The sequence below is a fragment of the Clupea harengus genome, chromosome 20 (assembly GCF_900700415.2).
Source record: "Clupea harengus chromosome 20, Ch_v2.0.2, whole genome shotgun sequence".
Classification (NCBI taxonomy): Eukaryota; Metazoa; Chordata; class Actinopteri; order Clupeiformes; family Clupeidae; genus Clupea; species Clupea harengus.
Window position 1 is genome coordinate 11,238,475 of NC_045171.1, and position 15,983 is coordinate 11,254,457.

At 42.7% G+C, this 15,983-nt stretch overlaps 1 protein-coding gene across 1 annotated transcript in view; it reads left to right on the top strand.

The window, feature by feature from the left end:
- The first annotated feature begins 7,851 nt into the window (after positions 1 to 7,851).
- LOC105903250 (protein diaphanous homolog 1) overlaps positions 7,852 to 15,983 on the top strand; it is a 115,832-nt gene continuing 107,700 nt past the window's right edge. Inside the window, 1 exon segment of the mRNA XM_031587588.2 lies at positions 7,852 to 8,659. Within this exon segment, the coding sequence (XP_031443448.1) occupies positions 8,555 to 8,659 (105 nt within the window). The 5' untranslated portion in view covers positions 7,852 to 8,554.

Here is a 15,983-nt window from a genome sequence, read left to right on the forward strand (position 1 = left end):
TACACGGTGCCTTTAATTGTCACATTTGTGTTGCGCTGAGGCTCATTGCGTTGCATTGTGTTCTTTTTGTGTTGTGTTCAGGGTGTTCAGTTATTGCAATAAGTCTTTATTGTGGCTGTTTAATCACAGAGGATGCAGTGTTCTCTGAGCTGATTTGATTTCAATGAAAAGAAAAAAAAAACCTTGATCATATTGCAAAATGATAATCAGGGGGCTGATTAAAAAGCAACTAACCTTACAATCAGGCACATCTGATATATGGATTATTTTACCGCTTAAGTGTTATTCACAGAAATGTTGATGATTGGGGGAGAAACTAGGTCAAGATAGGTAGTATGAATAAAAGAAAACAGAGAAAACTGAAATCTTTCTTTCTGTCAAAACACCCACCCCAATCCCCTCCAACCACCTCACAGACACATAGCTTATACACATATCTCTGCTGCAGATAGACAAAATACTGTATGTTCAGAATAGCTAAACTCACATTGAAAGGGCCTTATATTTCAGCCTTAGTGTTTGCTGAGACAAAACCTTTTTGTATATCCCTGAGGGTGCCTTGTCTCTGAGACAGTTTAATATTTCACCACCCTGTAGTATTAGAAAGTGTCTGACTCGGAGCACATACTGGCTCCGTGGTGATATTATCTGTGTGTCCCATGTTATCAAAGTGTTTGCACTGGCTGTTATCAAGGTGTGTGTGGGGTGCATGTCCCTGTCTGTATGTGTGTGTGTGTCACATGGTTGCCTTTGTTGCCCTGGAAAAGCAGAAATTTGTGTTCACAACACCAGTACAGAACACTTGAGTAATGTGTGTGTCTGTGTGTGTGTGTGTGTGTGTGTGTGTGTGTGTGTGTGTGTGTCTGTGTCTGTGTGTGTGTGTGTGTGTGTGTGTGCGTCTATTTCTGTCTGCAAGCCATCTTCACACTGAGATGGTACTGTCTGAGGGCACTCTCGATGGTCACCGATATGTCAGTCACACACGACAACAGACTCCTTCAGTTCAGTTAATGAAATTCTTCACAGGCCCCTCTATCAGCACCCCCCTGCATCACTTCAAAACACAAACAGACACACACACACACAGTCAATCACTGGCGACGAGTACTGTGCTCTGACGGTGTTTTGTACTGAAGATTCGGATCTTCTTCAGCAAAAGACACCACTTCCATGTGACACACACACACACACGAACAAATGTATACAAGCTCATACACACAACACATAAAGTCAGTTATTTCCACCTCCCCTTGCAACAGTCAGTGGCTGTGACAATACTCTCTGCAGCATATCTCACAAAACAAGTGTAATCTAATATCCCTTTTTGTTATTAATGTGATCAATATAAACACAGAATCTGGAATTACATGAGTATCAAATTGCAGCTCGGATCAAACAACAATCATCATCATCATCATTATTTATTCAGGGAGAATTGACTGAGCACAGGGCTCTTTTGCAGCAATGCCCTGATTGAGGCTACATAATACAGAAGAACAATAAATAAACAAACCATAACAAAACAAAACAGACAAAATAAATAAACAAAACACATTAAACAACTCAGAAATTAAGTATAAAAAAAATAAAAAATAAATAAAAAATAACATAAAGTAAAAAAAATAAAATCAGAGAATCATTTAAAACAACAGCATTGAGGCACATCCTTCGCATCTAAAAGGCTCTTAAATTGGTTGACAGACAAATACTTGGTTAGCTTCAAATCCACTTGAACAGTGTTCCATTTATGGGAAGCAAAGAACTTAAAAGCTACTTTACCTATATTAGTTTTTGTAAGGGGGATTTCAAGGGAGATGAGGCTCTGTGACCGTGTGTTATGACAGATGGATTTTAATTTAAAAAGAGACATGAGATAATTAGGCAGTGGATAAGGCAATGACACATAGATCTTCACATTCTGAATTAGTTTTAGTTGGCAGGGAAATAAGTTAATGGTTTGTAAACACCTCCTGACATGTGTATTTAATTTGACATCAATACTGTTCCTGTAAGTAAAAATATCTTACACTGCAAATCAACTAGATTGTGTTGGGCCAAAAAAAACTCAAGAGTACGCCTCACGCGACAAAGACAGCCTCTTCATACGCACAACTCCTCCGTGTATTACTGCATATGTGAATGTTCGCCTCGCCCCCTACGACTACTGGGCTTATGACCTACTTGTCAGGAGGAGCGGTGATGCGGGTCTGCTTCGTGTCTGTTACTATTGGCAGTAAAGTTTTGTGTGGCGTGATGTGTCCTGTAAAGTCATTTTATTGGCACGGCCACTGCGTGCTTTCAGCAATAGAGGATTTCACGTAGTCAGGGAGATTAATGTGCTGTGAAGACGGCTGCCCCGTTCCGTCCCGAGAGCTCTCCAGACACTCATCACACCCGCTTCCATTAAAAGTTTGGATAGGGATAGAACAAACATTCGCTAACGCACATGTAGTTAGATAAATCGGATCAAACTGTAGAAGGGTTTTTACAGGAGAAGAAAAAACTCCCTTGATTTGTGTTGCTGAAGTCCAAGTGGTCAAGCGCCTGTAGGCTACTTACAGGACTAAACAACACCAAGCATGACATAGGTAAACTGATCGACTGGGATGACTGCGCACGATGAGTAATTTTAGTTATACACAGGAAACTATGTAAATTCCGTGCGTTGTTGGTTGAGGACTTTGCACAGCAGTCAATCCTCTCAATGTAACACGCAAGTACTCACAGCCAGCAAACTAACCTAACCATAACAACAGCCCAACTATAGATAGGATACAACAATAAGACACCTTCCACTGTAATTTTAAACTTGTTTACATCAAAAACATTATTACAAAAGAGTGAGGCCACTTATTTGCTGAACACGGTTCTTCTGTACCATACGCCATACATGAGTTCGGTTGTGTTGCATCATCAAAATTCCCGACTCAGCAGTCACCGCCAGCTAATTAGCTGCTAACGAGCACCCTCACTTCCTAGTGAGCACAAGCTTTCTTAAAATAGTCTCTCTCGCTATTTATCTCCAATGTTCTATGCTTCTCGTGTCTCCACTGTTTCTATTCCGTTGCCTGTCCAGTCCAGTGCCTAACACCGTGTCAGGCCCCTAAGAGGAATTTGACAAATGCCAGTGAGTGAGTTTGTCACCACCTCCTGTGCGGGTGGATTGACTAGGACAGTGGAGGAATCTAAACTGGGTCATTGTTTTTGAAGTGGAAAGAGGAGACAGGCAAGTCTACCCCACTGAAAACTAGAACGATGGAAAGCACTGTCACCAGCAAATATCCAATAGTGTCCTTGTATTTCCCTACTTAACAGCCCTGCAATTTTTCCTCTTTTTCAGCCATTTAGGCCTAAAGCAGTCTACTAGAGTACACTACCTGTAAAACACTGTTAGCTCTTTGGGCCAGATTGTAAATCTCGTAGATCGGGTGCATGGCGAATCTCATGAGACTTAATTATTTGTAATTAATCTCCTTCCCATAAATATGCTCCCATTGTCCATTTCCAGTGTAATGTAATTTTCTTCTTCTGGGCTATTTTGCACATAATTTGGAATCTTCACGGGGTGCATTGGCTCACGCAGCTGTGTCCTTGCACTGGCCAACCCAAATATCTTAAGCCATAATTAAAACCAATTTCCTGTGAAGAATCCTACAACAACGAAATATATGTCCTTTGCAGCTCTAAACTTACAACCTCTCTAACTAGTGCACAGTTCAACATCTCCTCTCTGAATAAAAAAAAATATTATATGGGCCAGATAGGTAAGTGGAGAACCTGTTCACACACCAATGCTACATTTCAACAAATTCATTTCTCAGGGCTTAGGTATGAACTCCCTACCTGAAAGTTTTTTTCTGGACATTTTAGGAGACTTTGATTGGTAAGCTTGCAAGGATACACCGTATGAGTTAACAAAGACCACATCGAATGACAGACTTCGAAGAAGGGGAGAACATTAGCACTGATAATATCGGCCCTTGAGGCTGCGCCTTTAACAGTCTGTTTCTCACCCCCGTACTTCTCTCTATTTTAAAAGCTCCCCGAGACATTCCGCACCACAACGACATTGTTCCAGTCACTTTCTCTCAAATTGAAGAGCCTGGTACTGAAGAAAGAGAGAAAAAGAGAGGGCGTCACAAGGTTTAACACACCCCTGTTCACCAACAACGACAGCGGCGGCGACTCCCCTCCTGGGCGTCCTCCTTTTTCGGAAGCTTGTCCTCATCTCTGTCAAGGAGGTAAAGCGAGCGAGACAGCGAGAGAGAGAGAGAGAGAGAGAGAGAGACGCTACGATATATGAACATTTCTGCCTAAATGACGCACTCTTTTTTCCCTTTCCATTCAGATCGATAATTCTGTTGGCATGGTTGTTGATGACACAACATTCCATCGACTTTTTTTGGAGATTAAAATGCAGCACAAAGTGTGAAGATGTTCTGGAAACAACAGCACGGGGCGCAGTGCACTCTCGCCGCACTCACGCCTCTGCCCATGAGCTACATACACTTGTTACTTGAACCCAATTTCGGCTGGGCATCAATATGAAAATGTTTGCGTAAACCAGGATTTCTTTGAACTTGGCTTAAAGGTAACCTGAATTTGAAACTGTCGTTGTGTTCACCGTGTCTCCTGACTGTCGAGATGACTCAGTGTGAGATTCAAGACGACCCAGACATATGAAGATGTATTGGATTTAAGAAGGGGAATAGGCAATTTGGTCATCGGCGCAAGTGTTGATCCCACTGTATTGCGCATTTAAGTCTGCTGTTGGGTTTAAATGGACTTCACCAACATTAGACTTGGACACGGACGCGTTCTCCGGCTTAAGCGTATGGAGTCTCAGATAAATGTTTGTTATGACCAGAGGATTTACTGCCAGTGAGAAGGACGTCCGTTTCTGGAGAGCGGTTCGAGGAGGAATTGTGTGTTCTGTGTGTTTAGTGCGTCTGTGGAATGCGCACAGTGCGATCCGTCGTCTCCACGTTATCCGAGCTCACCTCTCCGCCGAGCGCAGAAAGTGAGTAGGCTAATCTCTCGTGAAAATCAATCTTAAACCTGCGCCACATGCTGCTAAAATGACAGGCTTCCCTACAACTACATTGAGCTATGAGAATGGATTTTTTCAAATTGAAAAAATATTTGTCTTAGGTAGCCTACTTCTGTGACATACATTCTCTCTCATTCTTTCTTACAGTTGACCGCTGACCAGGGTGAGCGGGGGCGCGCGGTCATGTTGAGGCAAATGCTCCTGAACTCTACAGCGGCGGCGCGTGGCTTTGATATGATGACCCACACACACGCACCGCCGACACTGAATGTTTCTCAGGGGCCGGTGAGTGTGGCCGCACTCCTGAAACCCACGGGCAGGGGTGGAGGACTGCGCGAAGGGGAACTGAGCAAGCCGGATTTGGTTACCTACGTGGTGATGTGCCTCCTATTGTTCCTCTTGGTTCTACTTATTGTGTTCTTCATCAACTGTCAGCTCCGCACCTCATTCTTCGCGTCCATGCCCTATGACAGGTCGCTGAGAGAAGCAAGGAGCTCTTACAAGTGAACTGGACCTTATATGTTCGACCAAAGCACACCTATTTGAGATCAGTTCCCCAAGATGGGCGGGCTTGACTCCGCACCGTAATCAGTCGAGGGCTTGTGTTGGTTGTTTATGGAATGTTGGCTTTACCACGAATGACATCAAATTATGATGAACTGTTTGTTTGTGTGTGTGTTTGTGTATGTGTTTGTGTGTGTGTGCGCACGTGTGTGTGTTTACGTGCGTGCATGTGTGTGTGCCTGCGCTTATTTGTACAGAACACATTTTGTATAATGCACTGTATTAGGCTTATATCTGTATGTATGATCTTAAGTCTTGTGCACAGATGTAAACTCAATTATTTTGTTGTTCATCATTAAATCTTACCTAACCAATGTAACTTTGACTTGCGTGGTATTCGCTTCGCAAAGTTGAAGAATGTATGGTTAGCTTTGTAGTAAAGTGTAACATGAGCAACTGTTACAAAGTGCATCATCACACTTTTTACGTAACCTTCTCATTTTCCTGCCTGCAGTTTATAGGCAGCTAATCCTTTGCTCTCCTAAGAAAGGCTTTGATGGTGCACGTCGGCCATTTGGCCTACATTGAATAGGCCTAATGATGTACCGCTAGACAGTATCCACTGGTCTGAATTAATCTTAATGTTGCGTCAACTTCCTAACAGAAAACAAAGACACGATGCAAGATAATGATCTGACACCCTGATAATCCACCGTGTAGCCAGTTTTATAGAAGCAGACGTGCAAAGGAATGCGATGTGATGCGATAACGACGGACTAAAGAAGGAAGAGCCGCGTTGGATGACATACAAATTCGTAGTTCGTCTATCAGCAGTTTCTATCGGAAGTAAAACTAGCCTTCAAAGGAACCATCAAGCATACATCGTCCTGTCCCAAAATGCGTGGAGAGCATGTCACCTGCTTTTACGCAGTTCGCAAATTCCACCTGTTACAATTGAAGTCAAGGGCAATCGGGAATATAAACACGTAAAGACAAGTTATGACGGTATGTTTGTGACACATAGCGAGCTGATCATATGAAGTCCCAATGAATACAGCTGAGGAAAAAGATACATCTTGTGCGTAATAATGAAAGATGAAGACTGTGGCGCATATTTCTGCAAGGGATGTTCCAGTCGTACTGGGCAGAAAAAACAGGGACTAAATCGGACGAGGTGGTGTATAAATTGGATTCATGACATATTATGATGATAGCGTTTATTGACCTCAGGAATACTCTGCGTTGTGTGGAATGTGGCTCCAAGCTTAATTAGAACAACTCCAGTATGAATCGTTGTTGCGCATGACCATATTTTTTCAGTGAATTGAGTCCAGGCCTGATAGACTGGAATAAACAAATAGTTTCTGACACTCTGACTTGAGTTTTCAAAGTCCAGCTGATATTTTAAAGGACCATAGTATACCAGAGGCCCGATCATTATACACATGAACAGATACAACTGCATTAATATGTATAGGCTAAGGAAGACAAGCTTTATGCCAAGTGATTGTCCCGTTTTTTTTAAACAGTAAAAATGCACGAAAAAGAATGTTGTTTGAACGACACTGTTTCCCATCCTTTGAATTCCTATTAAAAATGTGTTTTAAATTAATGTGAGTCCAGTCCTCTATGGCAGATGGTCTGCATGGTAAAGATGTGGTCACCCTCGTGTAGGTTAGCTGTGTGTAGGTTAGGATATGTCACTACTTTCCCAGTATCTTTTCATTGCTTATGAAGACTTTATCTAGAGGACAACACACTTTCTCTCCCATCTCACCGTGAAAGTGGGGTTGAGATGGTTCTTATGGGTGAGAAGGTCTACAACATCGACTGTAAAGATTCTGCAGGCAGTCATTGGTCTACACACCTGTCACTAAAAGAAGTTCCTATCCCTGCCACTTGGCGGAGCTCCCGGGCAAGTTAAAGAAGGCCCTGTTGATTTATTGCGATTCTGTCACTTTCATGTCATGAAATGGGAAAGGAAATTTACACCAGGAGGGTATTCCAGGTAAACTACATGGTTTAGTGATAAACATGGATACATTAACTCAGAGTAATGGGTTAAAAGTAAGTCAGTTAAAATAGCCTTTTGTCATGCTCTGTAAAGTTAAACTCGCTCACTAGAATAAGCGAACTTTAAATCCAAATATCCAAGCTAAAATGAACAAGATATTCCTTTTTGAAGTTCTCACTTAAGGAACATATTTCCTTTTAAGTGTATTCCTCGCTAGTGCTGGCAATTTCTAATACAACATTTTCTGAATTTACGGTTTAGCCCTCACCACTGTCAGCCAGGTGAGGTCGGCGCTAATGCGCATGGTCCCTGCCTCGGTACTAGCTCTAACCTGCCCAACAGACAGGAAGAGGAGATTTGCTTTGTGTGTGGAGTAGGGCTGTCGTTAAACTCTGGCAAAATGAGGAATGCTTTTAAAAAGCAATAACAATGAACGTCAACGAAAGAATAATGAAAAACGGACGAATAAAGCGACAAATTTGATGGATAGTGTGAAGTTCCACGAGACGGATAACGTTTTTTTTAGCTGGGTCCTAGCGTGACACAGTTGGCAGCACAACTAAGCTGAACGAGGCAGAGGCTCTCAAACTTGGGAGGATTACCAGGAAGATATAATAACACAACTAGCTTCTATTGATGCTTGAATAGCTACAGCGCTTGGATATGTTAATGTTCTTTATTCAACAGCAACGAAGAAGGATTACTCAAAAGTTTAAATAAGAGCGACGTCTGTCTATTTGAGGGGTTCATATTTAAATTTCCCTCCTTTTTTAGCCCTAGGCAGAAACAGACAAGGGGGTTCTCCGAAATCAATCAACAAAATTTCGGGGTCCTGGTTGAAATTCAGAGACGAGACGAGACAGTTTGAGGTGTTTGGGGAAAGTTGTTTTTACTTAATCACGGCGGTCTATGTATAATAAGGAGACACTCACTGTTTGAATAGTCCGGGTCTTTTAAATTTAGATTTTCCTAAGAACACACTAGCCATGGATCCACATTCGGGGAATGGTGCTTCAGCCCCGGTTTCTAAAGGAGGAAAAGAGAAAAAGCCTAAGAAAAATTATGAGGATGGAGATGGCAAGAAGAAGTTTGTAAGTATACTAAGTGTAATTTGTATGTATTTGTATTGGTTTCCTTTTGTCTCAAATATCCTGAACTTCAGAAGCAACTACTAGCCAGCTAACTTAGCTTGGCCGAAGTGAATTTGACACAGCTCAAGCTATCAATCCAAGTTAGTCAAAGCTAGCTTTTCGCTATTCGAAGTAGTCAAGTTAGCTCTACAGCTACTTTAGTTATCAAGTGAAGTTTGCTCCACATTTCAAAGGCTTAACATATCAGCATGTAGTGCTCTCCGCGAAGATGTAACTTAACTTTAGATCTTAAAAAACAAAACGAGAACTTGTTTCTTTATTTAAACCGTAATCGGTGACTTGTGAGTTAGGGAGAGTGTGTTCTGGACTGTGGTGTTCCTATCGGTGCGTGGTTAGCAATCAAATGAGGATGTATTCAACTGCGTGCAACACGGATGTATTCAGAACTCAGTGTGAAATAAGTTCGACCCTCTCTTAAAGTTGTAAGACTCCTTGGTAGCACAGACAGCGAACAGAAGAACATTATTTGATTAGAGGGCGTCACAGGTTGATTAAAACTCAGTAGCCTAATGGTACGCAGTAAAAACGTTTTTAGTCAACGTTGGAAAGTGTCTTTATTGTTACATATAAAATACGTATTCTAATATTCAGATATCAACATTTAATTGGTGGGCTATCATAACAATTCAGTGTGGTAGATTCTGCCTTTGAATGCCACTTTTCTTAATGATTTGTATCATGTTACCGTATGTGTTGTTTACTCACATGGCTACTAGTGAGAATGAATTTGGGACTTCGCCTCTGTATGATAGAGAGAGCTTGTGTCGGCATACACCTAACAATCTTAGATAGGGATGTATCTGAATTGGAACTGCTACTCGTTTGTGTTAAATAATGACACCTTGTAGCCGATACCTTTCATGAGGCTACCGACCCATGTGGATGAGGGAGGTTTGCTTGTCATACAATCCCACGACTCCTTAGCAGTGGGGAAACTGATATACACTCATAAAAGGTAACCATGGATTCCAAATAAATTAACAGGACAATGGGCACATGCTCTGTGGCCCTCTTGCCTTGTTGAACAGATGTCCTGAACCTTATTTGAGACTTAACCAGTCATTACCTAGACTCTTCAAAGTATTTCACCCTGAGGCAGCGAAGCCATGTTCCCAAGAGGTCGTCACAAGTTGTGTTTTTGGCTCTTTTAACTCGCATTCTTTCTGTATTCCCCCCAATGTTAACCTTTCTCAGATGGAACACCAAAAAAAGTTTAAACGCTGTTGTAGGTGTAGTAAGCATGTTGGTATAAACTAAGCCATTAGCTTGCATATCAAAGCCATGCTCGCCGGTTCAGAGGCTGCAGACATTCAAAACAACAGCAGAGAGAAGGTGTGGAAATGAGCTCAATTTAGCCCTCCCCTTACTTCAAAGAGTGTTCAGAGTTGGAGAGGCAGAGGTTACATGCCTATTCACTTATGATTAAACATAGGATCAGTGACTTCATCTGTTCTCGGACTTTGGCCTGTGGACTTGAGTGTGTTTGAGTTTGTGTTATGACTTGAAACCGAGAGAATGTGCAACTTTTTTGTGCCTCAATGTGCAGACAGTAGCCTGCCTACTGGAATGTTGGTATCTAGCTTATAGCAACCTTTCTCTTTCTAAGTCTTTATATAGCCCATCTGTAATACGATTGACTGGACTGCATTGCTTAAAAAGGCTTGGGTTTAGACCTGCCAGATTGCCTAGATTTGACATCTAGCTAGCACATTAGCAAAGCTACTACTTTCCCTATTAAATCCTACACAGTGCTAGGAGTCAGTCAAACGCCCCTTAGGGAGCTGACCCTTAAAGCAGGCCATTGCATTGTGAGGGATGGGAGCAAGAGATCTAGAGTCATGTCAGTCAGCTGGGGGTGAGAAAGGGGCATTCATCTGGGGATGGGCAACACCGCAGCCAGCCTGTTTGTCCAGCTTCAGGGGTCCAAAGGAAATGTCCTTGTCCCCTGGGTGCCAGCTCAGCATCCCCCCCCCCCCCCCCCCCCCTCAGTATGTTGTGTTTAACAGTGTGTGTATCCTATGAAAGGCACACATTTTCTCTCTTTATCTCACACACACACACACACACCCATATATACACACATATAGAATGACACTTGACACATCATGAGGCACACCCAGAAAACTAAACGCTTCATCCAGCACACATGCTCTCATGCTGCTCTCGGTGTCAGTACATTTTCACACATATGGCTCATCAGACTCCACAGTAAGTGTGTGTGACATTGGTTCTGGGTCAAAGGCTATGTAGTGTTAGTATGAGTCAGTGTTTGGAAGCCAAGACATGACACCCCCTTACCATTTAAGGGAAGTTTGCATCTGACACACCACATGGCTCACCACTCCCTAGGAAACGACTTCATGTGAATTCTGCCTTCATGCTAACTGTAGTGAGGATACACATAGTGAACTGAGACATTGTACTGCCCAACCCTGAAGGTTGACTTTGTAGTACTCACTGCATTGGCCATACTCAGACAAGCCTGTTACCGCCCTGGCTATCATGAAGGCAGCTCTCCTGTAGGCAAAGCTGTGAGGAGAGGCCCACATTCTATAAGTGTCGAGTTGGGTCACTGGTAGGGGTGGGCGATATGGCCAAAATCTTCCATCACGGTATTTGTAATTTTATATCACGGTTACGGTATACATCACGGTTTATTATACGTAGGGTGACCAGATTTGAGTTTGTGAAAAAGAGGACACTTCAGCAGTGGCGAAATGTGTCCACAGACATAGGCTATACAGTATGATAATTTATTTATTGACCCTTAAGAACACTAAAGTGCAGAAACAATACTGCCTTAATAGGCTATTGGCCTAAGCAATAGTGGCCAGTATATGCCTACTTTGTACTGAACGTTTCCATTGAATCTTTAAATAGTAAGATTGAAACAAAGTGCATGTAGTGGCATTTAGTCCAGTGCTTATGTGGCTTTCAGTGGTTCTTTAATGTACTTTCAGAAGATAAATCAAGTGTTAACTTTCTTTTCAATGTGTGTTCATATGTTAATGCAATAGTGATGAGAAAAACATTTTCTTATATGGCCACATATTAAAATAAGAAAATTAAGAAGTTGGCAATTACACAGACGCCCCATTGACCGCTTCAGCCCGTTGCTGCGACGTGCGAACGTCGCCGCAATATTGGTGAGGTGAAGCCTGTAAACAAACGCAAGTAAACGATGGAGCTGCGTTTTTTCTGCATAAAAAGCACTTTAGCGTTTACATTTCTCAACCGATTTCACTGAGTCGTTTTTATATTCAAGGGTTTATGATCTTGGTGGAGTACCAAAACAAGTTTTGTCTCCATGTTACTTAGAATCTCAACGGTTATAATCGCCATAGACATACATACATGTCTATGATAATCGCTGCTAGACGCTCACTGTTCTTGTGCTCCCACAGCTCCTTCACTATGGAATACTGAAAATAAATCTAAACTATCGAAATAGTGCATCTTTAACTACTAATATTTGACCATCATTGAGAAAAATGGAACAGAATCTGCAAATAAATGGCTACACTAGACACTTTTCAGTCCATATTTTTCAGTAGATCTTTCAGTAGAATCTTTCCCAACAGTCGAGGATTACTCAACAAGTAGGCATGACAGCCCTTGCAGGTCATGTGCTTAAAAATGGCACTAGGTATCGTATTATAGCTACGGCTCTTCAGAATGTTAAAAAAAGTTCAGTTGATTTGAATGGGCCACCCCAACGTTTGCAGGTCTGTAATTTCTTTATATTCACTGCTGCGAAAAAGTAATGACCATCATTGGCAACGGGTTTTGTGCTTTAATTCACGTCTTTCATATCATATCATTCCGCAAGTAGTCCGGTCATTTAACGTAACTTGAAGTCAGCAAGTAATGGGTTTGCTACGCAACACTTGAAAGTTCTATTTGCCTGAAGAACTATTTTTTCTAAACGGAAATCACGAAACGGCATCAAAATCGTTAAAGAGGTATTTTGGAGGAATGTCTTCTGTCTTTTTGGCGAGTAACTGTATAATAAGCGGGATGATGTATAGTTTGGAGGTCATTATCTAAAAATAAATCAATTGGATTTCAAAATAAGAGTATACCGCGGTTGAAACGGTATAGCCAAATCTCTCCCGGTAGACACATTTCTACCGTTGCACGGTATATACCGTCATACCGCCCAGTCCTAGTCACTGGTGCTTATCAGTCCAGGCTCACTGTGGTGATGTCATCTCTCTGCACCTGCTGATAAGGGTTTAAGCCAATGGTTGCTGAATTGAAGAGGCCACATGAGAGAGAGAGTATGATTGGTATTCATCATTTGGACCAGCAGTCACAAGAGGCCCCACAGTATGATAGTGTCTGAATGAAACTTTTACAACAGTACACTAGGGAAAGCACAACCCGACTGGCAAACTGACAAATGCCTGACTGGATTGTTTTCCTAAACCATTATAATTGTGTACATTGATTGCATATGTTCTCCTTACAGCGTTGTCTTTTGAGATGACATGCCATGAAATGTGTTGCTGTTGATGTGATATTATGAAGTGTCAGGCCCACTTAGGCTATGCATTGAGCTGAGTGTAAGTACGTGGTTCCTGTCATCATGTGTGTTCAGTTTTGACATGACGTGCTCCATGGGAAACAAAGCTTTGATATCCAAAGTGATGCAACTCAGAACGTAAGAACGTAAGAACACCCAAAGGCCCAACACACAGCCTTAGGTTGTACTTGATGCCTGTGCATCGGAGCAATGCTGATGGGGGCATTATGAACATACCTTTTCTGATCTCACACAGCTACTTGCTTGTACATAATACCTTGCTCTCTGTACCATATAAAATGTGGCCTCAAGGCTCAGTGTATTCGAAAAACAACTCTGACTTTTTCCTCGGTGTCAGCCTTATTGCCGCCCTGTACCGCTAACGAGGCTAGCGCAGATCCGCTGGACCCTGTAAGCACCTCTGCCGCCGGACTGCAGTCTCGCTTGCCTATTGCCTGCTCAGGGACCCGCTCAGCCGACAGATGTCTGGAGTCAGCGCTGCAAAGTCAGGCGCCATGGGGGTTCTGTGGCCTCTCCATGCAAATCATCTGCTCAGCTGAACCAGCGAGGGAGAGCAGAAACTACATTGGCCATCATGCACTGCTGCCTCCCACCTGCTACCCACTCTCCAAAGTCAACCAGGTGAAGCAGATGTTAGTTAAACTTTAAGGAGGTCATGCAAAATGAAGTATCATTTTTGGACCACTCTCTATTCCCCCGTGTGACCAGTGCAAGCGACACAGCTGCTTTTTTATAATGGGTTGACTGATGGATTTTTGAATTGAAGTTTTGAGTTGAAAAGTCTAATAAGCACCATGAGACTTCGTAGGTGAGTAGTCGTACTGAGTACTTGTAGGTGTGGTATTAAAAACCTGTCTGAAGAACAAAACAACTGTCTGATGAGTTCAGAGAGGTGAAACAAATGCACAGACATGCACTCGTGTCTGAAGTGGTTTTGGCTTTCCTCAGTCTGCTGTGTTATTTGGTCCTGCTTGAGTATACTGGGCCTCTTGGCCAGTAAACAGCACCAAAATGTGTGTGTGTGTGTGTGTGCGTGCGTGCCCCGGGTACATGCATGAGCGTGAATACATGGGAAGGGCTCGTTTTTTACTACCCTATGGAGATTAGTGTACATGCCTGAGGGGATTTTAAAAGCGTGTGTGTATGTGTGTTTAGAATTCTCAAAAATAACTTGAGGCAGACAGGCCTCACTTTCAGCAGCAATATCCTACCAGGCGATAAGGCAGTCATTTCTTGCAAACTGACATGAATTTGTTTGTGTGTGTGTGTGTGTGTGTGCGTGTGTGTGTGTGCGCTCATTCATGACGGGCTGTTATATAAGGCAATATTATTTTGTTGAATCTTAATATCTCCAGGGTGGGCCACAGATGGGTGTTTCTTCTGTCTGTCTGTTTCTGGAAAGCAATTAAGACCCCATTTTCCTAGCTGTTATGATGTTTGTTCATGGTGTATTCTCGTATGACATGAAAGAAACTAGCATTTCAGTTGCTAACTTTCATTATTGGTAAGCAGCACCTGCCTTGTCTAACTGTTCCATGCTCTAGCCTAGATGGTATTTTCCCTGGGTGAGAGGGAAATACAGTTGTTAAGCAAACTGAATGTAATGTTTTGGCCAGTTGATCAGGGAGGCCGTGGTGAATACAGCCTTAGAGTGGAGGTGGTAGACGTTGAGAAAACACAGAGTTCTTGGAGCCTTGATCCTCTGTCATCTCTTTCTGTTGACTATTTATGAGGCTTTCTCATGTTTCTCTTCAGCAGGAGTACCAGAAATTCTCAGACCCTGAGCCATTCAGTCTTTGTGTGTGTGTAGGAAGAAACTATCAGGGCACTGTTGTCTTTACAGAATATGTAATTTGTTACAACCCCATGCACACACACGCGCACACACACGCGCACACAAACACACACGCACACTACAGAACCTTGGACACACACTTACACTCTCAGGCATACAGACCCTTGGACACACACACACACACACACACACACACACACACACACACACACACTCAAACACATTCTCCATCTGACTGCGTCCCACAGTAAGCCCGAGGCCAGTCTTTGCGTAAGTGCGAGAATGCTGCCCAGTCATGCTGATGGCTCAAGCCTCCTGTAGCCTTCTCTGTGACTCACCAGCTGATAGTGGGTTTTTTGTGTGGTCATAACAGTTTTCTGTAAAAATGTGCACGCTAAGCAACTAATTCAGCCTCCTGAACGAAGGGCCTGAAGGCTAATAGATCATCATCAGAAACCTTTCCCTACATGGCACCACCTGACGACAATGCTAAAGTAAATAAAGAGTTGTTCACGGCGATATGTTTTACTTTTCTTCCTCATTCCTTCCTTTCTTTTTTGCATAGCAGTTTTACTGGTTGTGGTGGTTTTGCATAGATAGTGATATTTGTTGTTGTGGTTGTTGTTGTTTCTAGATGTGTGTTCGATACTGTCATTTCTTGTGCTCAGTATGCATGAAGAGGAACTGACTCTTCTCATGCCATCTCATTACATTAGCTTGAAGCGACTTCTGGTACTAAGCAGCAGGGGTGCACCACACCCCCGACAGAAAAAGACCTGTTGGAAGAAAACACTCACTCCTCACACTGTTATTGAGAGCGAGAAGGGGTCAGCCAAGGAGCTTTTTGCTGGGCTGATGCATTGTTTTGAATCAGTGATGTGTTCTCCCTCCCACATTTGTGTGTGTGTGTGTGTGTGTGTGTG